We start from the raw sequence: 27,506 nt of genomic DNA, 5'->3' as shown, positions 1-27,506 counted from the left end.
AGCTTGAGGCTGTTACATGAAATTGGTTCTTATTTCTATTTCCCTTGGGATGTTACTGAAGTATCTTTGTTGTTATTCACTACTGTGCAATCCTATATTCCTTGTTGATCATAAATAGTAGCATACTTTGTTAATAGAAGGCATTTTCCAGGACTGTGAAATTGACAAAAAGCACACCTACAACTACATACCTACTGTTTGCAAAATTCCACAAATAATAGGGTTTATTTCCTTAGTCCCTCAAATGTTTGTTACAACTAGTATATCCTAATATTACAATTGCTATGCCAGAAGCCTTGTAACTTCTCATGCTATGTAAAAGATATGCTGCTAGGGTGTTTGCTTATAGAACCATGTTAGGTGATTGAAGTGTCATGCTGATAGGCTTGAGTAAGTCTCTGTTGTGCCAGTTTGAGTCAGTTGGTCACTATTGTGTTAGTTTTTTTGTAGCATCGATTATGTTCTAGCCACAAAATTTGGTGGAGAGGCTAGAATACAGGTATTCTCGAAAACCTAGAAATCGTTTATGGAAATTCCACATAGACATGACTTAATTAAAATAAATAATCTTTTTTTAATGGTGCCTAAGTCTAAACTTAGGAAAATTGATTAATTAAAGGGTATTAATTAAGTCATGGTGAGAATCTTCTAGAAGAAGACATGGATCAAGTTCTAGTTAATCTTAGCCATCGATTATGTTTTAATCTTGGCCATTGATGTCTCAACGAGAGATTATAAGAATAAATTCGATGGGGGTTGGAGAACACACTTGAGACACCAAGGAATTCGATTTTGCTGGGAAATCGATCTTCAGAGTAGCAGCTGTGTGTTGCCGGAGGTGATTCAGTAAGATCGAAGCAGTGAGAGAGGGGCAAGGATAGTAAGGCCGAAGGGAGATTTTCTAGTCCGGTGAGTGCATAGTAGAGAGACAGTGAGTTCCACAGAGAGGCAGTGCAGTGCTTCAGAGGGGAAGCCGTATTTTGCTGGGGAGAAGCAGTGATTCAGTGCCAGAAGCCGGAGTGGGAGCCCGAAGGCCAAGAGAGTCCATTTCCCAGACAACAACTGATCAGTTAGTGAGAGAGACGCTGGTCCGAGTTGTGTGACGCAAAACTGCGTAGGCCGACGCAGGAATTGCGCAGAAGCATCAGAGAGCAGCTCATCTTGAGCTAAGGTTAGTGTTGGGTCTGATCAGTTAGCAAGAGAGACACTGGTCCGAGTTGTGTGACGCAGGGACTGTGCAGGCTGGCGCAGGGACTGCGCAGAGGCGACAGAGAGCAGCTCATCTTGAGCCAAGTTCAGTGTCGGATCATCGGTGAAAGTGAGATTTTTCTCACTAGATCTTCTGTCAGTCATTTCTCTGTATGGATTGCTAGATTTGAGCATCCATAGTCTTGTACTGAGATTTACTACTGCATAATAATAAAACCCTCAACTGTTGCACCGATTTTCCCAAGTTGGGTTTTTCCGGGGACATTGGTCCAAAAATAATAGTGTTATTTATGTGTGTGTGATTCTATTCTTCCAACATTATTTTTCTTTTGCAGCATTGTATTTGTGAAGGCTGCGGTGTATTAGTTTCTATATTTACCGTAGGATGCAGTAAATAATTTGTTCAAGTTATTTAACAAATAGAAGAAACTTAATCAGTTGCCGCAGTAGAATTCGGGGTTTTTGAATTTTCACATGGTATCGGAGCACAGATCATAAGTCGGAGAGCTCAGTAGCATAAGGAAGGAGGAATTTCGAATCTTTGCAGAAACAACAGTTCAAAACCTTCAAGAGGCAGTGCAGTCCTTGGGCTAGAAGGGTCAGTTTTTGAGGAAAATTTATTCCTCTGAGAGAGTTGACAAAGAAATTAGATTTTCTAGATCAGATCTTACCAGAGGCAGAGGGAGACGTAGTATTTTCCTTGCAGAGCAGATCTTCAGCTAGGACGTAGTTATTTTGCAGTAGTTTGCTAGTGCAAAATAATGTCAGGAGGAAGGAAGAGCACACACTGAGGGAATTCTTTTCTTAGGGGACTTCTAGTTCAGAAGTTCGACTTTTCCTTGCAAAGCGGCAGTAGCTGTGAGCAGATTTTCCCACTCCAGCAGGGAATGCGAAAAGCCATTCAGCAGCTGCGCAGAGGAGAAGAGGAGGAATTCGACATTTTTGCAAAGATGGCATCAGTAGGGTTGAGAGATCAGGATCGATTGGAGGGAGCCTCCAACTATGTGATTTGGAAGGCAAGAATTTCTTGTCTTCTAGATGAGTATGATCTCAAAGCTTACATCGATAGCGTGGTAGCTATACCCGTAGATACAAAACTGCTAAAGGCCTACCAGAAGGAGATGGCGAAAGTGAAGAGGTTGATTCTCGATGGGGTTCGAGATCACGTGGTGTCTCACATAGCTGGCAAAGATACTGTCCGACAGATGTGGGAGGCACTTGCTACGCTATACGAGGGATCTTCCGAGCAACGGAAGATGTATCTTGAGGAGAAGCTGAGATGCATTAGGATGCAAAAATGGGAACACATAGATCCCTACCTCACTAGGCTTCAGGATTATGAGATCAACTGTTTGCAGTAGGGTCAGCGCCTAAGGCTACGGAATTGGTGCAGTTTGCTCTCAATAGCATTTCCGAAGAATGGCAGGTCTTCGTCTAGAGTATTCTGGGTAGAGAAAAGTTGCCAGATTGGGATCGTATGTGGGCTGATCTGCAACAGGAGGAGATGAGGCGAGATTTGGTGAAGACCACCATCACTGGCAGCAGCAACAGCAGTGGGACGAAGCAAGTAAAGGAAGAGGAGAATGTGGCCCTCGCATTAAAGGGGCAACAAGAGTAGCGCAGGAGGAAGAAGGATGTTTCCAATGTCAAGGGCTTCAGATGTGGTGAGCTTGGCCACTACAACACTCAATGTCCTCTCATAAAGAAGGACAAGGAGGAGAAGCAGATCAGTAGGTTGCATTCGCAAAGATCGACAAGTTGTCCTCCAGATTGGAGGAAGAGTTTGTCATGATCACTGATATACCTCCAGGAGTGAGGTGAGGTGATTTGGTTTTGTAGCCCTAGAGAGCTACAAGATGGGCATGATTCTTGAAGAGGTCCACCTCATGAATCAATACCTTACTACGAGAGCCCAAAACATGCAGTAGCAGGATGGATTAGTGGCAGTTGGTGCAGTCATATGCCAGAGTTACAGATGCAATAGCTAGTACCAGTCAGATACTAGGCAGCGCAATGCAGAGTTGGCAGCAGTGCAGTTGGCACAGAGCAAAGTTAGCAGCAGCACAAAGGCTTCAGTGACATCGCAGAGTCTAGCAGCAGTCAGGACTCGGGTGACAGATGCATCATACTGAACATAGTGGTTCAATATTTTGGATGCTTTTCAGTTGCAGTTGTCGCAGTTGCAACAACAAAAGGTGGAGAGGGAGTTGCAGTGCAGATGTAGTGTTGGCAGCAGTTCAACAGGGCCTGCAGTAGCACAGATGCAACGTTTATCAGAGTTGCGCATCAGTTGGTGGGTAGTAGCAGCCAAACATCAGCATCGTGATAGGGGGTGGTGCAGAGACAGGGTGTTGGTTCAGTGGGTTGCAATGCTAGAACGCATGCTTCGCTAAGAGTGAGTGTTAGTTTTTTTGTAGCATTGGTTGTGTTCTAGCCACAAAATTTGGTGGAGAGGCTAGAATACATGTATTCTCCAAAACCCAGAAATCGTTTCTAGAAATTCCACCTAGAGACGACATAATTAAAATATATATATTTTTTAATGTTGCCTAATTCTAAACTTAGGAAAACTGATTAATTAAAGGGTATTAATTAAGTCATGGTGAGAATCTTCTAGAAGAAGACATGGATCAAGTTCTAGTTAATCTTAGCCATCGATTATGTTTTAATCTTGGCTGTTGATGTCTCAACGAGAGATTATAAGAAGAAATTTGATGGAGGTTGGAGAACACACTTGGGACACTAAGGATTTCGATTTTGTTGGGAAGTCGATCTTCAGAGTAGCAACCGTGTGTTGCCAGAGGTGATTCATTAAGATCGAAGCAGTGAGAGAAGGGCAGGGATAGTAAGGCTGGAGGGAGATTTTCTAGTCCGGTGAGTGCATAACAAAGAGACATTGAGTTCCACAGAGAGGCAGCGTAGTGCTTCAGAGGGGAAGCCGTATTTTGCTGGGGAGAAGCAGTGATTCAGTGCCAGAAGCGAGAGTGGGAGCACGGAGGCCAGGAGATTCCATTTCCCTGATAACAGCTGATTAGTTAGCGAGAGAGACGCTGGTTCGAGTTGTGTGATGCAAAACTGCGTAGGCTGACGTAGGTACTGCGTAGAGGCATCAGAGAGCAACTCATCTTGAGCCAAGGTTAGTGTCGGATCACTGGTGGAAGTGAAATTTTTCTCACTAGATCTTCTGTCAGTCATTGCTCTGTATGGATTGCTAGATTTGAGCATCCATAGTCTTGTACCCAGATTTACTATTGCATAATAATAAAACCCTCAGCTGCTGCACCGGTTTTCCAAAGTTGGGTTTTTTTGGGGACATTGGTCCAAAAATAATAGTGTTATTTATGTGTGTGTGATTCTATTCTTCCAACATTATTTTTCTTCCGCAGTATTGTATTTGTGAAGGCTGTAGTGTATTAGTTTCGATATTTACCATAGGATGCAGTAAATAATTTGTTCAAGTTATTTAACAAATAGAAGAAACTTACTTAGTTGCTGCAGTAGGATTCCGAGTTTCCGAATTTGCACATATTGTGAATTTTTGTTGTGCTATCAAAGTTATACATAAAACAACTTGATGTACCTGTCATTATCCAACAAAAACATGGATCAAACCTTTATACATTCAATTAATAAACTAACAGCAAAAGTCATCAGACCCTTCTCAAAGGAGCTCTATGCCATCCTTCACAAAGAACAACCAAGAGATGTGCAGGAGGGGCAGGAAATAGGACACAAGATTTTTGCTCTTGGGACAAATTTAAGCACATGAGGGTCACATGGAAAGTTCTCTTCAAACTTGATGAATTAGATGCCCTCCTTTCCAAAGTGAGCCAGTTAGAAGGGAAAAAATTAATTTGGGCTATAAAACCAACTATGCTTGCTCTCATACAACACAAGTTCTTGGAGGAACCTTGTGAAGGGGTTATACTTCCAGTTCCATCTTGTCTCAGTAACATCATGAGACTAATTTCCCCTATAGCTCCTTACAATGATGATGTTATGAAGAGAGTTTTCAGATTGATAGTAGAGACTTTTCAGAACTTGGACAAGAATGTAGGCTCTACCTTTGGGAAGAAGCTGGAGATTTTAGAAGTCGTGGCCATGGTCAGAACATATGAAGTCATGTTTGATCTTGAGTGTGATGATCTTATCATGTAGATGTTCTGATGCTTCTTCAACATTAGGAAACATCATCCTGACATAGTCATCAGTATCACACACATGCGACTATCTTGTCATCATGTATGAGAGGCCGTGATGCCATTTGCCAGGAGTTGCAGTCTCAATCGCTGTCCATTTGGAGGAGAGAATAGTTGGTCTCACCTACTGCTTATGAACTAGTCGAGAGGTTGGTTGAGCAGAACATTGGGTTGTTCAGGAGACAGTTGACCAGGGAGGAGTTGCTCAGGTTTGGGGGATCATGCAACAGGAATGAGCTGAGGAGGAAGGGACTTTGCTTCATCTGTAGGGGACCTGACCACTCATGCTTGTGTGACACTGAGGAGATGACAGAGGTAGAGCAGGTGGAGATTCCTTCTGACCTTCAGGATGAGGGTTCTTCTTTGGACGAGTCCATGGGTTCATACGAGGATGCCTTCGAGCAGTATGAGTCATGTAGAGTCATTTACAACAAGCCAAATTTATATGATGAGCAGTCAGTGGACCCTATGTGAGACATTCAAGATGATGAGTCACTAGTGGTGATTCAGCATGAGCAGCATATGGTGGAGTATGAGTCAGCTAAGGAGGATGATGTGCATAGTATGCATGATGAGCCTTCTGGGGAGAGCCAATTAGAGGTTCATATTGAGCTCGTGATGGTGGAGGATGAGCAACCACCCTTGGGGTCAACCATTAATGAGGAGCAGATAAATGTACAGACAACTTGCAGGGTGGCAGTGTTTGCAGACATTTTCTTTGCTGTATCCAACTCAACAATATGCAAAACTATATGGTCCTTGCCTCCATCAAGGATTATCCTCCATGTTTTAACATCTTCTTTCTGGTACGTTGAAAGTTGTGATGGATCCGTTGAACGGCTATCACACGGGTTGCATATTCCTTGAGACCATTTTTTCCAACAAGGAGGAAATTATGGCTTTCTAGATGCCAAAGTTTGAGGCTCCATCCAATTTGTCCTGATTCCTCAATCCTGCTGAGGCCATTTCCAAACCTTCGGAAATAAAATGAAACCCAAATAAACTGAAGAACTTGAACTGGGTTTCAAACTCTCGGCTTCTCTCTTTTTGTGTCCGCACAAAGCCTTCTTTAGCCCTCATATTTGCTCTGATACCATGTGAAATTTTAATATTATTGTAGTTATTGGTTATTATTCTCCTATCAAATTTGATTATTTGTCTTTTGCAATTTCTTTGCAGCAAATACTGAATAAAACACTACTGCAATTTCACAAAAAATTAAATAAACCACAAGAACTGAGAAAATATTGCACACACACAGCTAATGATCACCGAATTTTTTGGATAAATGTCCTTGGAAAAACCCAGTGTGGTGTGTTGACCACTACCGGTCAACTACCCATGCAGTATACCCCCTTTTCTTTGAAAAAAGGGGTAGCGCTTGATCGACATGTCCGTGCCATCCTGCAGTCATCAGCAGCTTGATCGATTTATGTTGTAAACCCAGTCTGCATATATGAAATGTAAATAATCTTAGCAGATATGAGTCATGTATGTAAATTGCCTGGGTGGACCTAACTTTCTAATGGTAATTTACGTCCCGGAAGGTTTTTCGTCTCACCGATCCATGATCGGTAGAGTTTTCCTTCAGCTTGACCCCAAAGCCGGGATGGATTTTGTCATTAGAATTTTAGGAGAATCCTACTGCGTTAATCTGCTAGAATATAGTTGTGTCGCAGAACTGGGTGGTTTATGAGGGTCTATGATAAAGGGGTTTTCCCCCTTAAGATGTAAATTGTAAAAGTCATGATGAAAAGTGTCTTGAGGGTTAGAAAATGTTTTAATCCCCTCATAAGTCCTAAGTCCTAGGTCCTAGGTGATTTTTCCAAAGGCTAAGTTCGAGGATCCATTTAAAAATGAATTAAAAAATTAAAAAATTAAAAAAGAAATATAATAATAAAAAAATAAAAAATTATAAAAATAAAAAGAATAAAATAAAAAACAATAAAAAATTATAAAATAAAGCAAAAACCCTAAAATAATAAAATAATAATATTTTGAGTGAATGCATGCAAAATTTCATTTTTTAAATGAATTAACAAATTCAACGGATGAGACTAAGAGATGTCTTGATCCTCATCGACGGTCGAGATCATTTCGACATGGATCACTCGAACTAGCTGTTGGGATCATTTCCTTTAAGTAGGGTGCTAGGGGTCATTTGAGATCATAGGATCTGTGAGTCTTGTACTGAAGAAGCTCTCTTGCAATTTGTTTCTGGTTAATAAAAGAAGACTTTGGGGTCCAAACCTTGCTAGTGTTACTCTCTGGAAGTGCTATGAGCTGTTTTATTTTCTGCATATTTTATTTTTCAACCATTAATAATAGCTTATTGTAGAGTATTGTGAACACAGGTATCTTGTTCACTTGCTAGGGTTTGAATGGTATTAGGGTTTCTGGAGTAATGGCAGGTATCTCCATTGCTCTTTGAGGCCTAGTATTATTTTCTCTCTCTTTACTGATGGTTGAAGTGAGCTGTGCAAGAAACCCTTATTAAAGAAGATTAGCGGGTGTTTGGGGAAGTTCTCGGCTGAACCAGCCAACTCTCGCAAGCAATTTTCTTGCTGAGCCCAGCTGGTTTTGATCCTGGGTCTATCATTCAGTTTATTTTTTCTAATTTGCATGAGATATTTTCTGAAGTTCTTCACAGTAAAATCTGAAAGTTTCGATAATAGTTCTGCTGTTATTGCTAAATCTGGCATTTTAGGGGCCAAAATCTGTAAATTAACCAGCTTTTTGGGGTTTCAAATTTTGTTTTATGCATGTATTATGTTGGGGTTTTTCTTTTCTCTTGCAGATAACAGGTACATGTGATCCAGAAGAATTTCGAGGGTTCATCAAAAACTGTTCATATTAGCGTGGCCCCTGTCTGCTCAAATCTCCATTATTCAGGGGTTAATCAAATTTGGGAACCTGTAAATCGATTTTTCTTTGAAATTTTAAAAGCAGGCTACCAACGAATGACCCATTCTGCATATCTTACGCTTCACGTGATTATGATTTGAAGCCATACGTTGAGAGATCAGCTGTCTGATAACGCAAACCCTTTCAAAGTTCGATCAGCAACTGCATAATCACAACCTGCCGTCCTTGATCCTCGCTGCATCGAGCACTATCAAGTAAAATTCGAATTTGTATGAAAGACGTATTATGCTGTGAGCATCAAGTGGAGAAATCCGATTTGATTCAAATCGTTGCAGTCAGCAATACACCATACGTTCTGCTGCTTCAGTGAAGCCTCTCACGCTGTCACCGCCAGAACAATCCGTGAGCCTACAGAAAACCCTCGCTGCTGCGTCCAGTGTTGGTATACACGGGCCAGAATCATTTACAGGCCAATCAGGAAAGAAAAATACCAACGCGTTTTATAAATCGCCACCATCTGGTCGCTGGAGGATGCACGCTTCAAAACAATGACGTAAGGAAGAATTTGAATATGTACGTAGACATACTATATATCAGGTCCGTCAAGGCATCGGTTGTCAACGTATATATATATATATATATATATCCACGCGCAGAGGGAAGGGCTCTGGAACGAGACAGCGTGGGAAAACACGCATTGAGGGCACGCGACTATTGGGAGCCTCAACCTGCAGTATAATACGGGCCAATCAACGAAAGATTCATTCATTTAGCTGATTTGAGGCTGCAGGACATTGGCTGGGCGAATCGTTTACTCACTGCGTCCAGCGTTCAAGTGAACCAGCGGTGGGTATATCACGCGGAGGCTCCAGTTTCATCAGGTAATCGTAAATCCGTCCGCTGTCTTCAGTCTCGGGCCAGGTACTCTCTTTGAAACCTCTGCGTATCATCTTTTTTTTTCAGCGTGTTCTGTTAGGGTCAGCATTTGATCAGTTCCACTGTCGTTTGCTTTAGCCTCAGCAATATACGTTTGCGCATTTCGATTATTCATTTTTTAATGTTATACGAGTTTCATTATTTAGGTTTTACGTTTTCGATTTTTATTTTTATTTTTAGATTTAATTTTAAATTTTTTACATTGTAACTAAAAATCAAAGAAGGAAAAATTTGATGTTTCGATTTTAATATAGGCTTTAGATATTAGAATAGACCTCTTTTAAATAGTTTTGTTTTAATTTTTAATTTTAATTTTTTTTAGGCTTAGTTAAATAATTCAAAATAAAAAAAAAAGAAGAAAAAAGAGAGTGGAAAAATAAATAATAAAAGTTTTTTTTTGTTTAGGATTAAAATTTTAATTTCTTGATAGTTTAATTCTTTTAATTTTTTTTTCTAAACTTTAGATTTTAATTTAGTTTTGCCTTAGTTTTAAATTTACTTTAAAAAAAAAATCATCTTAAAAATTTCAAAAAAAAAAATAATTTAGATTTTATTTAGTTTTAGCTTTTTGCCGTATTTGAAAAAAGTATACTGTGGAATTTTTTTTTGCCAGATTCAGTCTTGTCTCGGGAACTCATCACGCTTTATTTTTCCTGCTGAGATTCAAATTTATTGATGTGGAATGAATTTTTATCATTTTAGACAAGTCTGTACATGAATGATCATCTTAAAGACTAGCTGCATATGATATCTAGTTAATGATTCATAATTTTGTGGTTGCTTAAAGCATTGATCTTTCTCCAAATTTTTAATTGCTGGATATCGTTATTGAGATTTGGTCATTATAAGAACTTTGTGGGTTTAACTGATATCTTGCACTGTTCTAAATTATTTGATGACAAATGATTGCTGTTCACGGTTTATATTTCTATATCATCTAACAGGTAATCGTTTTAACACCAATCTCATTAAATCCGCGAGGCACTGGTCTATTAGCTTAATAAAATCAATTTAGTGCTTGTTTCTTCGTGTCTCCCAACCCAATTGGTCGACAGTTGGTCTTCATTAGCTCACAGGGTCTACCCCCCTTAGCCGCGGGAGACAGGCTTAAACGGAGAGATCGGGGATCAGAGTGACAGCCCCTGGTCTGAGCGTTGTTGTGACAATCTGTGCGACAACATGGTGAAAACCAGTTCTACAAATGAGTATTTTATTTATTCTTCAACAAATTTGTGATTGAAAAATTACAACTGTTTGTCGTAAATTAGCAAACCTATGAAAAATTGTTTCTTTCACTTTTGCAAGTCGATTTGGCTTCCCTGAAATAACTCGGGCCCTTTGATCCAATTCGGCCCTCCTCTAGAGCCTCGAACTGGTCCATACGTGCGGCCCTCACTGGCAACTTTCACTGGCTGGGGAAATCAACTCGACCTCCTCTAGAATTCGACTTCTACTAACAAACTCGGCTTCTCCTGTGAAAATTGATCTCTCTAGCAAATTTCTTCTTGCTCTAGCGACTCGGCCTCTTTGTCCCAATTCGCACTGTTGGGAAACTTGACCTCTTCTGCAGATAAAATTGACCTCCCTCTATCCTTGAGAATCTGGAAATCACTGTGAAGAATTTTCTTCAGTTACTTTGTCTTCAATCACTGTTGATCTCAATCTGTTGGTGCCCTCACGCTATCATTGCGCCCTTGCTATCACTGCAAATATGTGTCTTTGATGTGTTCTCCAAATGCCCATCGATTTCCTCTTATAATCTCTTGTTGAGCAATCAATGACCATGATCTAATCTCAACCGATGGCTAAGATTATCTTTGACCCCATCAAATGACTTTTCTACAAGTCACTAGAGTAAAATCGATTTATCTCAGTTAATCCCGATTATTTAAGCCATTTCCCTAAGTTTGACTTAGGAAAACTAATAAACTGGCTAATTAATTCTAATTAAGGTAATTTTCCTTAATATTTTTTTTTTGGGTATTGCAGAAAATCAATCCACTATGTTCCTTAGCCTCATAGACACCATCTAAGACTAGAACACCTGTCCGAGCTACGTAAATAAACACTCGCTACTGTCTAAAGGGTCTTATGAAAGAGTACTTGAACTTTGGTAAATCATATCTTAGTGTTTCTAGGTTCCGCCAATACCTTTCCCCCCAATTATTAGGCCTTGCTTCACCTTAAATACTTCTTTATTGAATATCCTGAGGTGGTCTTTATAGGGAAGCCTCCCTTGTGGGATTTAATTCACCACTAAAGAGTTGGAGAAAGGCCGCTGAGGTGATAATGATGGCCGATCTCTTGTTGTCATAAGGTCTAGATTTGCCTAGTGGGGCTTTGCACCGAGCTTGCTAACTTTTGTGGTAACAGGAACCAAGTGAATGTGAGTCATTAGAATACCACAATCCTAGATTGCAAAAACCTAGGAAACCTACGATATCTAAGTAGAAAAAGCAAGAGGAATAATGATTGTTATATATGTGCATAAGAAGATAAAGAAACATAAGATTGTTATATTAGTCTGAGATTCTAACTCTAATAATTTTTGAAAATTTTACAACCAAGTCTCCTCATATTTGTATAAATATATAAATATTTATTCAAGAAGGGTACATTGCTCACTCTCTCATTCTTATGTCTTAGAGCCTTTTTGATAGCTATTAAGCTAATGGGTAAGTTGTCTAGATTCTAGAGTTAGCATGTTAGCATGTCAAAATCAAAATAACAAAAGGTCTTTTAGTCCAAGGGGAAAGTGTAAATGCTAGGATTGGTGTAATTTCTCCCCTTAAAGACATGATTGATTATGGTTTTGCATATCTCTTAAATACTGTGATGCAACACTGCATATCATTCTAGTGATATGAATGCATCGGTTGAAATCACATGAAGCCATTAGTTACTCACTTGTAATTAAGAAGCCAAATAGCTTATAGACTGAGACACACCATTGTGCAACATTAATATAGTTGGCCCCAATAGAAACTCCACATGATTCTTGTGATATTGAAGTCCTAGATACGATTAGACTTTTGAGTTGAAGTTTGGAGGCTTTGACGATCATGGCTTGCATGTGTCACAATAAATATTGATCCGTGTGAATTTAATCCTAGATCATTTATGATCATAGAGCCACAGTTTAGATGTCGTTGGATATCAAATCATAGATTGTTGACCTTAGATAATGTCTAGTGTCAATAGGATACAAATGACTTGGAAACTTGAAGAAGCTTCCTTATTACATTGAAGAGTGGAATATCCACCACCTATCAAGATGCGAGACACCTTTTACACTTACGAGGCATGTGACTACTTGACTTAACAACCGTGACGACTTAAATTCTAATCATTGATCCCTTTATGAGAGCATGTTTGAGGAATTGAACCTTTGTGGGGGCAATAACATTGCTTTTGCTAATTTGGTTGACCACTCATTGTTGAATACAAATCACTTGAGGGGCATTAGCATAGTATCTAGTGTTGGGTACGTGTTATATTCTTTGCATGATTAGCTGTGTATGGACCCTAATTCCTAATGAGGGAGCTTGCCCCCCTTGTATAACTGTTGCCATGAGGGGTCTATTGCGGGGGGGGGGTTGGCGACACTTTTACAGAACCCCCCCTAGCTAGTAGCGGGGGATTTAGGGGGCAACATTCTCAAAGCAATTTTTTTGGACGATTTGGCTTGTAAAATAATGTAATTTCATAGTCAATCTGGACCGTTCATCATTAGGTCATAGATTTGACGGTAGAAGTTATGTTAGGGTTTTTTGCCCTAGAAGGTGACCCTATTTTAAGAGGGAATCATATAACAACTATGTAATCATTGAAAGATATAGAAAATCAATTTGGTTTTCTCGGTTTTGGGTTTCCAAGGTAAAATCTCTATGCAAATTGTGTGCATGTGCTATTGAATCTTTTTTGTTTTATATTGAGAATCTGTTTTGTAGGAATTATTTGTGTTGGGTTAAAACTTACATTTGGTATTGGAGCAGTTTTGTCTTCAAGGGAATGTCTTTGTGGTTAAGGGGTTTTGCTCAGGCCCGTGTTAGACCCTGTTATAGTGGAAGATATGTAGAATCAATTCTTCTAGTGAAAGGAAATGGCAAGCAATGCAGAGATAGAGATTGAGAAATACAATGGGCAAAGTTTTGAGCTGTGGAACCTTAAGATGGAAGATCTATTGTGTAATGTCCCTTTCGAAGTTAAATTGTTAAAGGTTTATTTATTCTACAATTTTGACAATTTTGGAGGCCATGGGGCCCATGTGATTTTTGGAAAAGACTTAGGAAGGAAAAATAGGATGAAATGTTTTGTTGGCATAGTGTGGGGGCCACCCACATGAGGAAATACACACCACCTTAGATGGAAGTTCGAATGGCTAAGGAGGGAAAGTCATGGAAGTTTGAATGACCAAGGAGGGAAAGTCGAATTGCTAGTTGGGGGGGGCCCACATGGGAAAAGAGGCCCATGAATTATAAACAGAGGAGGCTCAGCCTCATTTGGTATCTTTTGACATATTGAACTCAATCTTAGTTGCTTGAGCCACTTAGCCGGGTTATTGTGTTGTTTAGCACACGAGTGTCTTCGAATGGAGATCTCAACCCTTGCCTCGGTGGACTTCGAGTGCCAGTCCTAGGAGGAAGTTCTTCTTCATCTCAGCTCATAGCGGCAACAGGGAGACGAGTTACAACAAGCTATAGTCGAGTTCCAACAATAGGGAGACAAGTTCAATAGCTGTAGTCGAGTTCCAGCAGCAAGGGAAGTAACAACAAGGAGGCCGAGTTACAGCCGCAGGGAAAGGAGCAGTAGGAGGGCCGAGTTACAACAGCAGGAAAATAGCAGCAAGGAGGCTGAGTTCCAACAACAGGGAGAGTAGCAGCAGCGCAGAGCAGGGAGAGTAACAACAACGCATAACAGGGAGAGTAACAACAGCGCAGGGACTGCGCAACCATTGGAGTGAGATTTGTTGGGGCAACATTATCCCAGGGATTTGGAGCTGGGGAGTTGGGAGATCATTTGGAGGGCCATTTGAGGAGGATTGCTGGAGTCGGGAGTGCATAGATTGACAAGACCAGTCATAGCAACAAAATTCATATTTGGAGGAGGGCCAAGATGTGAAGGGTTAATTTTTGAAGGTTGGAACCAAGGGAACCCTTTCTAGGTTTTTCTGGGGTTTTGGCAAGGAGTACGCTCCTAATTTTATAGAATTTTCTGGGCAGATCGAAGGGGTCAAACATGGGTCCCAACTTAGCCAGCAGCAAGAGGAGCTAGGGGGAATTTGGGCCAAAATTCCAGGGTCAACATTTGGCCAATTCCTTCGTGGGGTATTCTGGGTTTCTTGCGTAGAGGCGGAGATTAATTTCCCAGAATTTTCTAAGCAACAGGGAAGGCTCTAACATTAGATCATTTTAGGCAGCGACACCTTTCTAGGCAGTAACAACGCAACTCTTGGGCTGGATTACCAACAAATTTGAGGAGGGTGTTCAGTTGTTCATTTTGGGCTTTTGCTAGCTTGCCTAGAGCAAGCCTAGGTGCACACATTCGAACACCTTGTTGTACACCTCTTCCCATTTAATGAAATGAGTAGAGAATGCAGTTTGGTTGCCAATTTTGTGGCCTGATGGTCTGATTTAATTTCATGGTGTTGTTTTTATTGTTCGTTTTGTATAGCATTATTTTTCTTACCATGGAACATTACAGTGGTATCAGAGCATGATCTTGGCCCAGCTGTGGAAAATTATCTAGAAGATCATGGAAGCTTTGGGTATGAGTACACAGTGACGGGCGAAACTAGAGACAAAATCGTGGCTCAAGGGAAATCCAGTATGCAGAAATTTTCGGGTAGAATTCATTGGGATGATGAGAGGTTAGCCCAGTTGAGGAGGGTGACAGACCAAACCCATCCTCACCCTTACAACAGAGACATTAGAGGTGAGCAGGCTGTGGGGTTGCAACCATCTACATCATATGGGGAAAACCGATTAGATCAGGGTACTAGATCTTTTGAAAAGGAGCAGGTAGAACATAGACGGTTAGAGGGTGAGACCAGGGGGTGCTTTTGCTGGTGACCTGGCTTTAAATATCAGGAGCTTGAGGAGGAGGTTGAGGATGATGCTGAGAGCCCATAGGATGGTGAGGAGCACATTGATATACCCGGTGTGGCGCAGGAGTCACCTTTATTAGAGACCTCTTTGATAGCCCCAATTGACACCTTGGTGGAGAGGATAGAGCCTTCACACATAGAGCCATTTGTTGAGGCGGTGCCACCCATGGAGGAGATGCCAATAGTTGTTGAGGTATTTGGAGCTGTGACCAAGTTTACAGGTGATAGATGCCCACGGTAGTTCCACCAGTTTCAAGCCGACTTTCTAGCATTACAAAGGAAGGTCACGTTAGTGCGTGAGGCTATTTTGCAGCAGAACGAGGCGCTGGAGGGCATGAGAGTAGTTTGTGCCAAGTCTATTGCCAAATTGACTCACGTTGGGGAGTGGTTGGATTCCCTACTGGTGCAACTAGAGTGCATGTTGGGGCGTGAGAGCATCCCTCTTCGGGTATACATAGATGGGATTCGCAGCATTGTTAGGTTATCTTGGCCCATTGGATAGAGAGAGAAGGAGCTACCTAGTAAGATTTCATGTATTGACCAGGATAGAGAGATGAGACGACCTGAGTTGCATAGGGTGCAGCACCCGCATGCTGGGGTTGTTTTATGTGCAGGAGAGCGTGCATTCGATCCCTCCCTTGAGGTTGGATGGCGAGAGATTATGAGTTGGTACCCTGTGGAGTGGGCTATGGAGATGGTGGTGGACTCGGGTGTAGCTTAGCAGGAGCTTCCAGGCACTGGGGATACCGACAACCAATGTGGAAAAAGTCGAAGTCGGGATTAATTTGGCAAGGGTCCAAAAGTTGAAAAACTCGTCAAAGTCGGGAGTTTTTTGAAAAAGTCGGCAAAAAGAAAAAAAACACAAAATTATTCATTTTATTTCTTATTTTTTTAACATCTAGAGTATCCACAACATCAAATAAATGCATTTCCACATAAACATGTAAAGTAAGCTAATATATAATATGTATATGAAGTCTAGTGCTACATCACATATCAAAATAGTGAATCAACTCCTGAATTTTGAGTCCTGTCTAATGAGTCTCAACTCTCAAGAGTCAAACTATCAACAAAAAATATAATAAATGTATATCATGAGTCATCTAAAAGTCATCAAGTAATCAGCTACTGAGATCCTCTTACCCTTTTAATTTTTGTTTCCGCTAATTGTATTAAGAAATAAGTCATGCATTTATTCAGTAGATTGTAATCTCCTTGGGTAATAAGGTGTCAGGTGGTAGGTCCAATGAAAATAAATAGTGAGTATCATAGTAGATGTGAAAATTAACGCTTGGTGACTCCAAGCTGCTTATTTTCTGAGAAAACAGTATATGTCAGATTACTAACCTAGTCTTGGCATCTATTATTCAAAAACTCTTGGAGGTAAAATCCACTTATGATACATAACCTTTCCCCACATTTACAAGGAGTTCACCACTGAAGAAGATTCTCTTTCAAAACGTGCTCTCATTGCACGAAGGATCTTTTCTGTCATAAGATTTCACAAGTACTTTGTTCCTGTCTGAAAATGGGTTCTTTTTTGAGGCACTGGTTTTGTTTTTTTGGACAGGTTGTCGTTATTTGATCTTCATGACCTCCTCTTTGTTGTTTCTTCTGGAAGCATTCAACAACTATAACAATGTTTTTGATGGTGTGGGGTTCTTTCTATGGAAGACTGTTGTATGCCTATCCTTTTGGTACTTTTGTAATCTTTTGAAGGGGCAGTGGTTGTTAGAGTCTGGATCACTGAAAGCCTGGAGGCTTAGCCAATGTATACTTTGCTTTCTAACTAGAAATATGAAGTATAAAGATTTGTTTTTCCTTGGAAAACAAAAACATATCTTAACCTCAAAACTAACAGATTACAAATGAGACTACTATGCTCGCAAGAAGACAATACAATGCAATAACTTGAAAATGCATGGATGGAAGCTTCAATTTACAGTTTTTTCACCTTTGCGGCCTCTTTATCCGCGAACTGCGAAGGGAGGTAGACTTTTTGGGTCGAAAGGAAAAAATCGCAATTTTTTCCTTTGTGAAAAAGTCGCCAAAAAGTCGGGGGATTAAATCATTTAGTTCAAAAAATCGTGTTTTTAGGATTAAATCGGGATTTTTTGCAGACTTTTTCCACACTGTTGACAACACAGAGTGGTATTGGGTTCCCAGTGGGACTACCTATCATTTCTCAACTATGCCGGTTGACTACAACCTGGATGGTACAATTGACCTAACAGTTGAGCATGCACATTCGCTAGGGGAGTCTTGGTCAGCACTAGTGGGCAACCAGTTTATGGACAAACTCTTTGGTTGTCTTGGTATGGCATTTGTACACGGGATCACTGGGTGATCAATGTACTCTGGCAGGAGTTTGTTGGAGGAGGTGGCATGGGCACGCCATTAGACGGTGCCTTGTATGGCGCTGGGGATTCTTCAAATTTGTGTGGGACATAGAGGAACAGAGCAGTGGTGGCATCGCTACTGACACCTGGGGAGATTCACTTCTTGGGTTCCTTAGGGAGGACTTGGAGGGGAGGTCCCCTCTTTGGAGAGCATGGTGATGCGACAGTGGAGGTGATGATACGGGTTGGATGTGGGCCAACGCATATGGACACAACTTTAGGCCATCTCATTTAGGGATGGTTAGGAGCATCTAGTGTGGAGCATTGGTTTGCAGATGGGTGTGGAGATGCATGGGGGTGTGCCGTAGTATGTTGGACTGCGCTGTGGAGTGGGAGTGCCTCACATTGCATTGAGTACATGCGGGGAGTGAAAGGTATAGTGACACAGGCGGGACACAGGGCGACACAGGATGGCATAACCGTAGCCGAGGGTATCCAGCGGTGTACAAGAGTATGTCGTGGTTTATAGTAGCATGTCCAAGGGTACTGGGATGATTGGTGGTATGCAACGACGTATAGTGCTGCACAACGAGGTCTTGGAGTGTTGCCTCCAGGGAGACCCATGGACGGAGACATCGGGCATACCTTTGGGTGTAGTTCACCTAGGATCGGTGGGGACAGAGATGAGCGATACTTGAGGTTATCCACGGTGACTCATACGCCTGACCCTCTTCTACATCCCTCACAGGCGCAGTCGATTTTGCTATTGACTTTTTGCACTCTGGGCATGAGCAGTGGGGGACAAGGAGCTCACTCGAGATATTTGGGCGACACTCAGCGCACTAGGGGAGAGACTCTCAACAATGGCATTGGGTTGGTGTGTCAGTTGACAGCCACAGGTTGGGGGATGAGGTGATCATATGCAAGGGTGGCATATTGTTCATCATCGAGCCAATGTTTGGGGAGCTAGTCATGAGGGAGACATGTGTCACTCTTTATCCAGGGCATGTCAAGATCATACATGAGCCGAGGATACCGAGTACGGCTGAGGGAGTTTCCCAGTATGTGTCGGGGCTCCAGACATTATATTGGCACATTATCAAGAGGGCGGATGGTAGACCAAGGGAGATGGTTGGCAGGGACAAGAGGGATCCACATACCCTGAGTCGATTACGAGTATCAGATACCCATCTTTTGGTTGCATTTAGGGGGTAGCTATTTGGCACACGTGGCTTCCAACGATCATCGATACTACACAGTGGTAGGTACAGGGCAGATTAGCATGCATCAAATTAGCCCACGATATATGGAGCCTATATATTGATCACATGCAGGGACTAGAGATGAGGCATGGATGGATTCATGTAGTCGTCAGAGCTATGTTGCAGTAGGTCCAACTAGGGGATGCAGGGATTCAGTTGATTGATAGATCACTCTACCTCGTGATGGTTGGAGTCATGGCAAAGAGTGGTCTAGTTCACTCTGGGGTTGGCACATGGGGGTACACAGTGGCCTTCATTGGATGGCGAGGCGAGCTTTCTTTGTGGCTGATCCATTTCGGAGTTAGATTTAGATGGGTAGACTTTGGCGTCATGGAGATGTCGGGGTAGGATGTGTCTTGCCTATATCAATGTTCCATCATCAAGTTTTAGGAGAGGAGGATACAATGTACGCACGATGGGTAGTCAGCTAGAGCCAAAGTGGTGCAACGACAACATGGTGGCACCCTTCTATGGCTAGCATGGGACCCAGACATCATAGTACTAGGCAACTCAGCGACCATTAGGGGTTAGTCGACTGCAATAGGAGGAGGTCACTCAGGTCTTCCTGTGGGCTTTAGCGAGTCATCGATGGCATGGGGGACTTTTGGTATTTATATCGGACAAGATAGTGAGTGGAGCGAGGGGAGCTTCAGGTGGGACAGGATGGATTGGGATCCTGGTATTGAGGGATTCTTTCATGTCAGGACAGTGCAGGGACCTTGGATGACTTAGCGGCATGTTTGGGACCCCGATTTTACTGATGGTGATAGGGGTGATCAGCAGACAAAGGAGGCGCTTGTTTAGGTATTATTGGAGGACAAGCGATTTTTGGTGCATTAGAAGAACTTTTCGGATGAGGATGCCACATGGGAGAGTGAAGTGAACACATACGTGAGCATCTGGTGCTGAAGTTGCTTGGGGACAAGCAACATTTGGGAGGGGAGGATTGTAATGTCCCTTCCGAAAGTAAATTGTTACAGGTTTATTTATTCTACAATTTTGGAGGCCATGGGGCCCATATGATTTTTGGAAAAGACTTAGGAAGGAAAAAGGGGCTGAAATGTTTTGTTGGCATAGCATTGGGGCCACCCACATGAGGAAATACGCACACCTTAGATGGAAGTTGGAATGACTAATAAGGGAAAGTCGAATTGCTAGTTGGAGGGGGCCCACATGGGAAAAGAGGCCCACGAATTATAAATAGAGGAGGCTCAGCCTCATTTGGTATCTTTTGACATATTGAACTCAATCTTAGTTGCTCGAGCTGCTTAGCCGGGTTACTGTGTTGTTTAGCACACGAGTGTCTCCGAGTGGAGATCTCAACCCTTGCTTCGGTGGACTTCGAGTGCCAGCCCTAGGAGGGAGTTCTTCTTCATCTTAGTTCGTAGCAGTAGTAGGGAGACGAGTTACAACAAGCTATAGTCGAGTTCCAATAGTAGGGAGACGAGTTCAATAGCTGTAGTTGAGTTCCAGCAGCAGGAGAAGTAACAACAAAGAGGCCGAGTTACAGCCGCAAGGAAAGGAGCAGCAAGAGGGCCGAGTTACAGCAACAGGAAAATAACAGCAAGGAGGCTGAGTTCCAGCAGCAGGGAGAGTAGCAGCAACGCAGAGCAGGGAGAGTAATAGCAACGTAGAACAGGGAGAGTAATAACAATGCAGGGGGAGTGAGATTTGTTGGGGCAACATTAACCCGGGGATTTGGAGTTGGGGAGCTGGGAGATCATTTGGAGGGCCATTTGAGGAGGATTGCTGGAGCTGGGAGTGCATAGATTGACAGGACCAGTCACAGCAACAAAATTCATATTTGGAGGAGGGCCAAGCTGTGAAGGGTCAATTTTTGAAGGTTGGAACCAAGGGAAACCCTTTTTGGGTTTTGTGGGTTTTTGGCAAGGAGTACACTCCTAATTTTATAGAATTTTCTGGGCAGATCTGAGGGGTCAAACATGGGTCCCAACTTAGCCAGCAACAAGAGGAGCTAGGGGGAATTTGGGCTAAAATTCCAGGGTCAACATTTGGCCAATTCCTTCGTGGGTTATTCTGGGTTTCTTTCGTAGAGGCAGAGTTTAATTTCCCAATTTTTTTTGAGCAACAGGGAAGGTTCTAACATCAGATCATTTCAGGCAACAACACCTTTCTAGGCAGTAACAACGCAGCTCTTGGGCCGGATTACCAACAGATTTGAGGAGGGTGTTCCATTGTTCATTAGCTTTTGCTAACTTGCCTAGAGCAAGCCCAGGTGCACACATTCCAACACCTTGTTGTACACCTCTTCCCATTTAATAAAATGAGTAGAGAATGCAGTTTGGTTGCCAATTTTGTGGTTTGACGGTTTGATTTAATTTCATGGTGTTGGTTTTATTGTTCGCTTTGCATAGCACTATTTTTCCTACCATGGAACATTACATATTGGTAGACAAAGATTGGTGAATCATAGTGGATCCAGGTACTAAACCGTCAACAATGTCGACAAAAGAGTGGAGCAAGCTAATTAGAAGGCAAAGAGCACAATACGATTGTGTCTCTTAGATTCAGTGTTGCAGAAAGTTTTATGAGAAGCTACAACAAAGACATTGTGGGACAAATTAGGGACTTTGTATCCATCTAAGTCCCTGGTGAACAAATTATTCCTGCATAAGAAGTTGTATAACTTGAAAATGAAGGATGTAGACTTAGTGACAGAGCAAATGAATGCATTTAATATTATGGTAAGTCAATTATTATCTATTGATATTAAGTTTTCATATGAAGATAAGTGCATCAATTATGGTGTTTTCTACCAGATTCGTGTGATAGTTTTGTTGTTGCCATAGGTAGTAATGAAACTACCTTAAGTTTTGATGATATAGTCTCATCCTTGTTGTTGGGGGAGATGAGACATAAAAACATGGAAAGTCAAAATGGAGATGTCTCGTCTGTAAGGGGATGCTCTTAGAATAGAAATAAAATAATTCCTTAAGTGGGAGATCTAAATCTAGAGGGAGATCTAAATCTCCATGAAAATTTGTAAAGGTATGTTGGAAATGTGGAAAAGAAGGGCATTACAAGAAATATTGTAGATCCAAAACTACTAAGAAAAGGAAGGGATTTGATGATCTCCTTTTGCGGAAGCAAAAACCTCCTCAGATGGAGGGGATGTGTACTTGCCTTCTTCCTGTACACATGTTGACCATGAGGCATGGTTGGTCAACTCAAGTTCATCCTTTCATATGACTCCCCATAGGGAGTGGTTTTGTGAGTATGAAAGATATAATGGTGGTGATGTTTTCTTATGAGATGACTAAACAACTAATCATAGGACGAGGAAAAGTCAAGTTCAGAGGTCCCAGATTTGATGGTAGAAGTTATGTTAGGTTTTTTTCCCTAGATGGCAACCCTCTCTTAAGAGGGAATTGTATAGAAGCTATGTAATCATTGAGAGATATAGATAAATCAGTCTGGTTTTCCCGGTTTTGGGTTTCTAGGGTAAATTCTCTGTGCAAATTTTCTGCGTGTGCTGTTGAATCTTTTTTGTTTTATATTGAGAATCTGTTTGCAGGAATTCTCTTTACAAGGCTAAAACCTACATCTTGATCATTGGGTATTTTAATTTGAGCATTGGTAAAGGGCTTGCTAGATACTGATTTATCTAGTTTAAATCTTAACATGCTAAATAGACTTTTCTTGATTAACTTAAGTAATATACATCGAGGTAACATATATAGATTGAGAACATATCATTTGCTTTCAATTATCATTAATGATTCAATTTTTGATTCGTATATTAGCATATGATGAACAATTAACCACTTACTCTTGGGACATACGTTGGCCATTTAGACCATTGTGCTGATGTCAGGATTTACATTTATGGAGTATATGAGTCCAAGGTTATGGTGATTTGTATCACAACATGAATCATATTCTAAAGCATACATTATTTCTATGCTTCAACGGTCAACCTACTCAAACTTTCTGAAACCTGGAATATGTTTTGGGTGTTGAGCAATTCATATAATGGAGATTTGTTTACATTACTCCCCTATATTACTTTATGTACTTCACATGCAGATGTTATGATATATGCTCATTTCAGTGTATAAAAGGAATGTGTGACATTGCTATTTTTGTTCATTTTCAAGGACAATATATCTAAGCTTTTGATCTCAAGTTTCTTGATTTTAATAAACTAGTTGATATCTCAAAACACATATAAGAGCAACTGTGATTCCTCTCCAGGTTCAATTTTTTTTATGAATATGGCAAATACTATAAGATCAACCTTATGTGGAAACACATGCAAGAGAATCTCTATCGCTGGGGCTGATTCAAGCAGGAACTGTTTTTCCATATCCACCATGGAGGAAGGTCATCACAAGATATGCCAAAAGGTAATAATGATGAGCTGTAGAATATGTATCGGTGACTCATTGCTTTGTAATGGCAGTTTTTGCAATTATTTATGCATTTGTCACTATATTTCTTTTCCTATCTTCAATGCTATATTGAGCCCGTTAATTAGGACCATAAGAACAATTTTTATTTGCAGTCATATTTGCTTTTGGAGGTTGATTCTGTAGCTGGAAGCTTAGCCCATTTTTTCCTTGTAGTATTGGATTAACAAAGTTTGTTCTAAGATAATCTGAGAGTATGTACCTCAAACCATCACTATCATTTGAAAATTGCATGATTGGAGCTTCACTATAAGATTACTTTGGCCTTTATGATTCATTCTATACCAGTGCCTATGAAAGGTGACAGAACTGAAGCAAGAAACATGAGCATATCAATGTCAAATGACAATTGTCACTTGAAAGTTTTGTGGCTGTTGTCACCATTGGTAAAAATATCATTAAAAGAAGAAAAGAGATTGTATAGGTGCTCACGTATAATGTTCAACATGATTATCGTTATTGATTTAAATCAGAAGTTTTAGAGTAAGGACATCGTAGAATAAGGACATCGTGCTTTGTGCTTTTCAGGAAATTGACTGTTGTGGGAAGGATTCTTTAGGTTTCTTGCATCTATTATTGTCATGCTGGTTGCCTAGTAGAGTGCAGTTTTGGCTGTTGGAGCAGAGATGCTAAGGTTTTTTTTGTTGTCCAAGTAAGGTGGGGAGCAGGGCCTTTTGATGGTTCCTTGGGATATTTGTGTGATGCCCAAGGATGAAGGAGGACTTAATTTGATTGGTGTGGCTACTTAGGGGTGCATTCTTGTAGCCAAGTGGTTGGTTCATTGTCTGAAGGGGTATTTTTTGTTGCAGGTTCTATTGAGCAATAGATTGCTTGCAGCGCAACATATTGGCAAGATATGGTGGTCCTTTGGTTTGTATGATATCATTTTAGCACCACAGTAGTTTCATATATTAGGCATATTTATTTTTAGGAGTATTTGGTCTACCTAGAGGAAGGTGGCGTGGTCAGTTAGGTGGTGGATGGCTGGCAGTTGTGTAAGGCGGGATTTAGCTAGACATCCAATTTAGAGCTGGGGGATTCATGACATCTGCATCAGCGCAACATTGCACTTTCAGGTTTGGTGATTGAGCAAGAAGGGTACCTTTGTTTGGCATGATTTGTGGAATTTAGATGCATGTTCCTGGGAGGGCTGGCGAACCTTAGCACATGAGTATGCCCCATTCCTTGCAGATTTACCCACCATCATGGAGATTGTTAGACTCATTCCATGGGTGGATGTGTTCAATATGCACATTGATATATCATGTCCTATATGGTGTGATTGGGACTGGAGTTTTGGGTGTCCTCTTGTTCAGTATGATTAGCGCAAGTTGTACCTTGCATTCACCATGAGTGATGCAGAAAAATTGCAACAATTACACAGATCCGGAATTTAAACAATTAAAACCCCTGTTTACCAAACTATTTGACCTCGATCTCTTGCGTGGAACCCAAACAAATTAAAATCCAGTTCAAACCTTATCGCGTCTGAAATTTATGCTAACCAGCACGCATCTTCCGGAGCGATATCCGTCGGATCTCGTCCCTTCATAATGAATGGCTATGATCGATCCAGAATTCAACTGGATTAAATCACAGTCCATAAAATATCGCGTCCGAAAGCTGGATTAAACTGTGTGCATCTTCCGACGTGATGACCGTCGGATCACTTCAATGGTCACGATTGATTTATCAATTAACTTGATTTTATAATGTTATCGGGTCTGTTTCTTGTGTTAAAGTGCGTGCACATTCACCAACGAACACCGTCGATCTTCTCCCAAATAGATCATCATTGATCCACCCTGTGATCAATGATGATTTGTCAATTCATTCAATCTCTGTCCGCTTTCAATCGGCGATCAACAAATTAAAGCCTTTGTCCAGGCGATCCTCAAACGCCAGACTCCACTAAAGGTTTTAATTTCACACACAATTTCCTATATTTAATAGAGGATTCAACCTACGATTTAAAGAATCAACGAAACCAAATCACATAATAAAAGATCACGTAGAAACAAGTTTTGAACACAAAACTCCTTTCATTCATAATAATATTTACATATATATATATTCAGAACATCTCGTGCTCTGATCTATTCTCCCCACTACTTAGCTCTCTCTAACACTTGTTTCTCACTCTCCTTGTCGGCTTACATTTATAGATTAATTCATAATTATGGATTATACTAAATCCATGATTTTCCCATAATTTACTCAACTAATTCCTATCCTAAGATCTCGTAATCCTTAAGATCTCTACGAGATCTACACATATCAATTATCCCTGATATTCTCACATAGTTGAGAATATTTCAGAACTGAAAACCTCACACTTAGATTTCTCACTCAATCTATACAAGATTCATAAAAATAATTAAAAACATCACCCCTTAAATCAACCAAATGAACAATAATATTCTGAGCAGGATGCTCCTGCATCAATGAGCTTGGCCCTATACAGGCATAGTAGGTGTCATTTGATGCTGAGGGTTGGTGGATTTAAAGGTTGCATAATTTCTGGTTGGTGTGGGTGTCATATAACCTACATGTGTTTGCTTGGTTGGTTATCTAGTAGGGCCTTCCTTCCAAGGCCTAGTCAGTGAAAAGTAGTCTCTCTCATGGTCTTTGTGTTATTTGCAATTGTTCCAAGGACCAAAACAATGAAGCATATGTTGTGGGATTGCCAATTTGCTAGGAGCTATTGTGATAATGTGCAGATACAACTCTTGACTTTTCTTGAAGGGAGAGTGCATTGGCAAGTAAATTTTTTTGGTGTCTCTGGGTATTTTTCAGTGGAATTTGTTACTGTATAATGATCTCTGCTTTCTTTGTCCTTTGGAAAAGTTGTTGTGCGCTTTTGAGAATGAGGTCAGCTTGTTTTTAGCTTTTTGACATATGTGGAAGGATAAAGTACACATCCAACTATTGGCTAAGTATTTTTTCTTATCAAAGACGCTAAGTTGTTAGAGCCTGATGCATATTTGTACTTTATTATGCTTTGGTAGTGTTATCACGAAATCTAGCAACTTAGTGCAAAGCTTTCACAAGATGCTTAAACTGGTAAAACATTAATCTTAAAGGTAAGCAACACAAAAGGTTGATAAGAGGGAGGGGACCAATTACCCTAGCCCTTTCCAATGAAGTAGTTGTGCTCAACTATAATATTCCTAATGAAAATATACAATGTTAAACAAAGCAAACATAGCAGAAACACATACAAAAATTTGCAACACGTTTAACAGTAAAAAATCTCCATGAATTGCGTTGATCTGAGCCATTTTATTAATAAATAAGAGGGTACAATGTGGTGCTGGAAAGAGTGCACCTGAGCTTGCTCAAGGCAAGCTAGCTAAGCCTAAATGAACAATAATAAATCCCTCTCAAATCTGATGCTGTTCTCTCCTGGCTCTGCGCTGAAACTACCCAGGAAATATGCTGCTGGCTGCAAAGAATTGCTGCTAGGGCCTCCTTAGATGCTCAGAAAATTCCGGGAAATCAACCCCGGGCTCTCCACCAATAATCCACAAAATCCCATGAAGGAATTGGCCAAATGTTGACCTTGGAATTTTGGCCCAATTTTCCCCTAGTTCCTCTAGTTGCTGGCTGAGTTGGGGCACCTGCTTGAGCCCTCAAATTTGCCCAAAAAATTCTGCCAAATTAATCTTGGCCTCTCCTCAATAAACCCAGAAAGGGTTTGTCCTAGTTTTGACGCTCTAAAATTGACCCCCAAATGCTGGGCCCTCCTCGAGAAGCAAAAGATGTAACCTATAGCAAATCTTGCGTTTGCTACTCCACCAAAATGCTGGAAAATCCCCCACAACACTTCCTCGGACTCCACCTCAAGTTTCAGCCTCTAACTCCCTTCACTCCACAACCTCCAAGCGTGCCTCCTCCAAGAGATGTGCAGTCCCTGTACTGTCGCTGCCAATCCTCTCCACAAACTTGCACTCCTTGCCGCTTGTACGAACTGGTATAGGTAGGACTCCCTCCTTGGGTTGGCACTCGAAGTCCACCGAAGCAAGGGTTGATATCTCCGCTCAAAGACACTCATGTGCTAAACATCATTGCAGACTTGGCTTCTGCTCAAGCGTGCTATGTCAAAGACACAACTTTTGAATAGATGAATGAATGACCAAAATGAGTGCCTCTTGCTCTAT

The 27,506-nt window shown here is 41.1% G+C and overlaps 1 protein-coding gene across 2 annotated transcripts in view; it reads left to right on the top strand.

Moving 5' to 3' along the window:
* PDE318 (P-loop containing nucleoside triphosphate hydrolases superfamily protein) overlaps nucleotides 1-27,506 on the top strand; it is a 334,365-nt gene that overhangs the window by 41,349 nt on the left and 265,510 nt on the right. For both annotated transcript variants that reach the window (XM_089416137.1, XM_089416136.1), the window contains exon 2: nucleotides 23,132-23,283. In XM_089416137.1, the coding sequence (XP_089272263.1) occupies nucleotides 23,132-23,283 (152 nt within the window). The remainder of the gene's footprint in view (nucleotides 1-23,131; nucleotides 23,284-27,506) is intronic.

Source organism: Pinus tabuliformis, chromosome 3_2 (genome assembly GCF_031772625.1).
Source record: "Pinus tabuliformis cultivar Carrire ecotype Pingquan chromosome 3_2, CPIR1, whole genome shotgun sequence".
Lineage (NCBI taxonomy): Eukaryota > Viridiplantae > Streptophyta > Pinopsida > Pinales > Pinaceae > Pinus > Pinus tabuliformis.
This window is presented reverse-complemented; position numbering and strand designations above follow the sequence as displayed.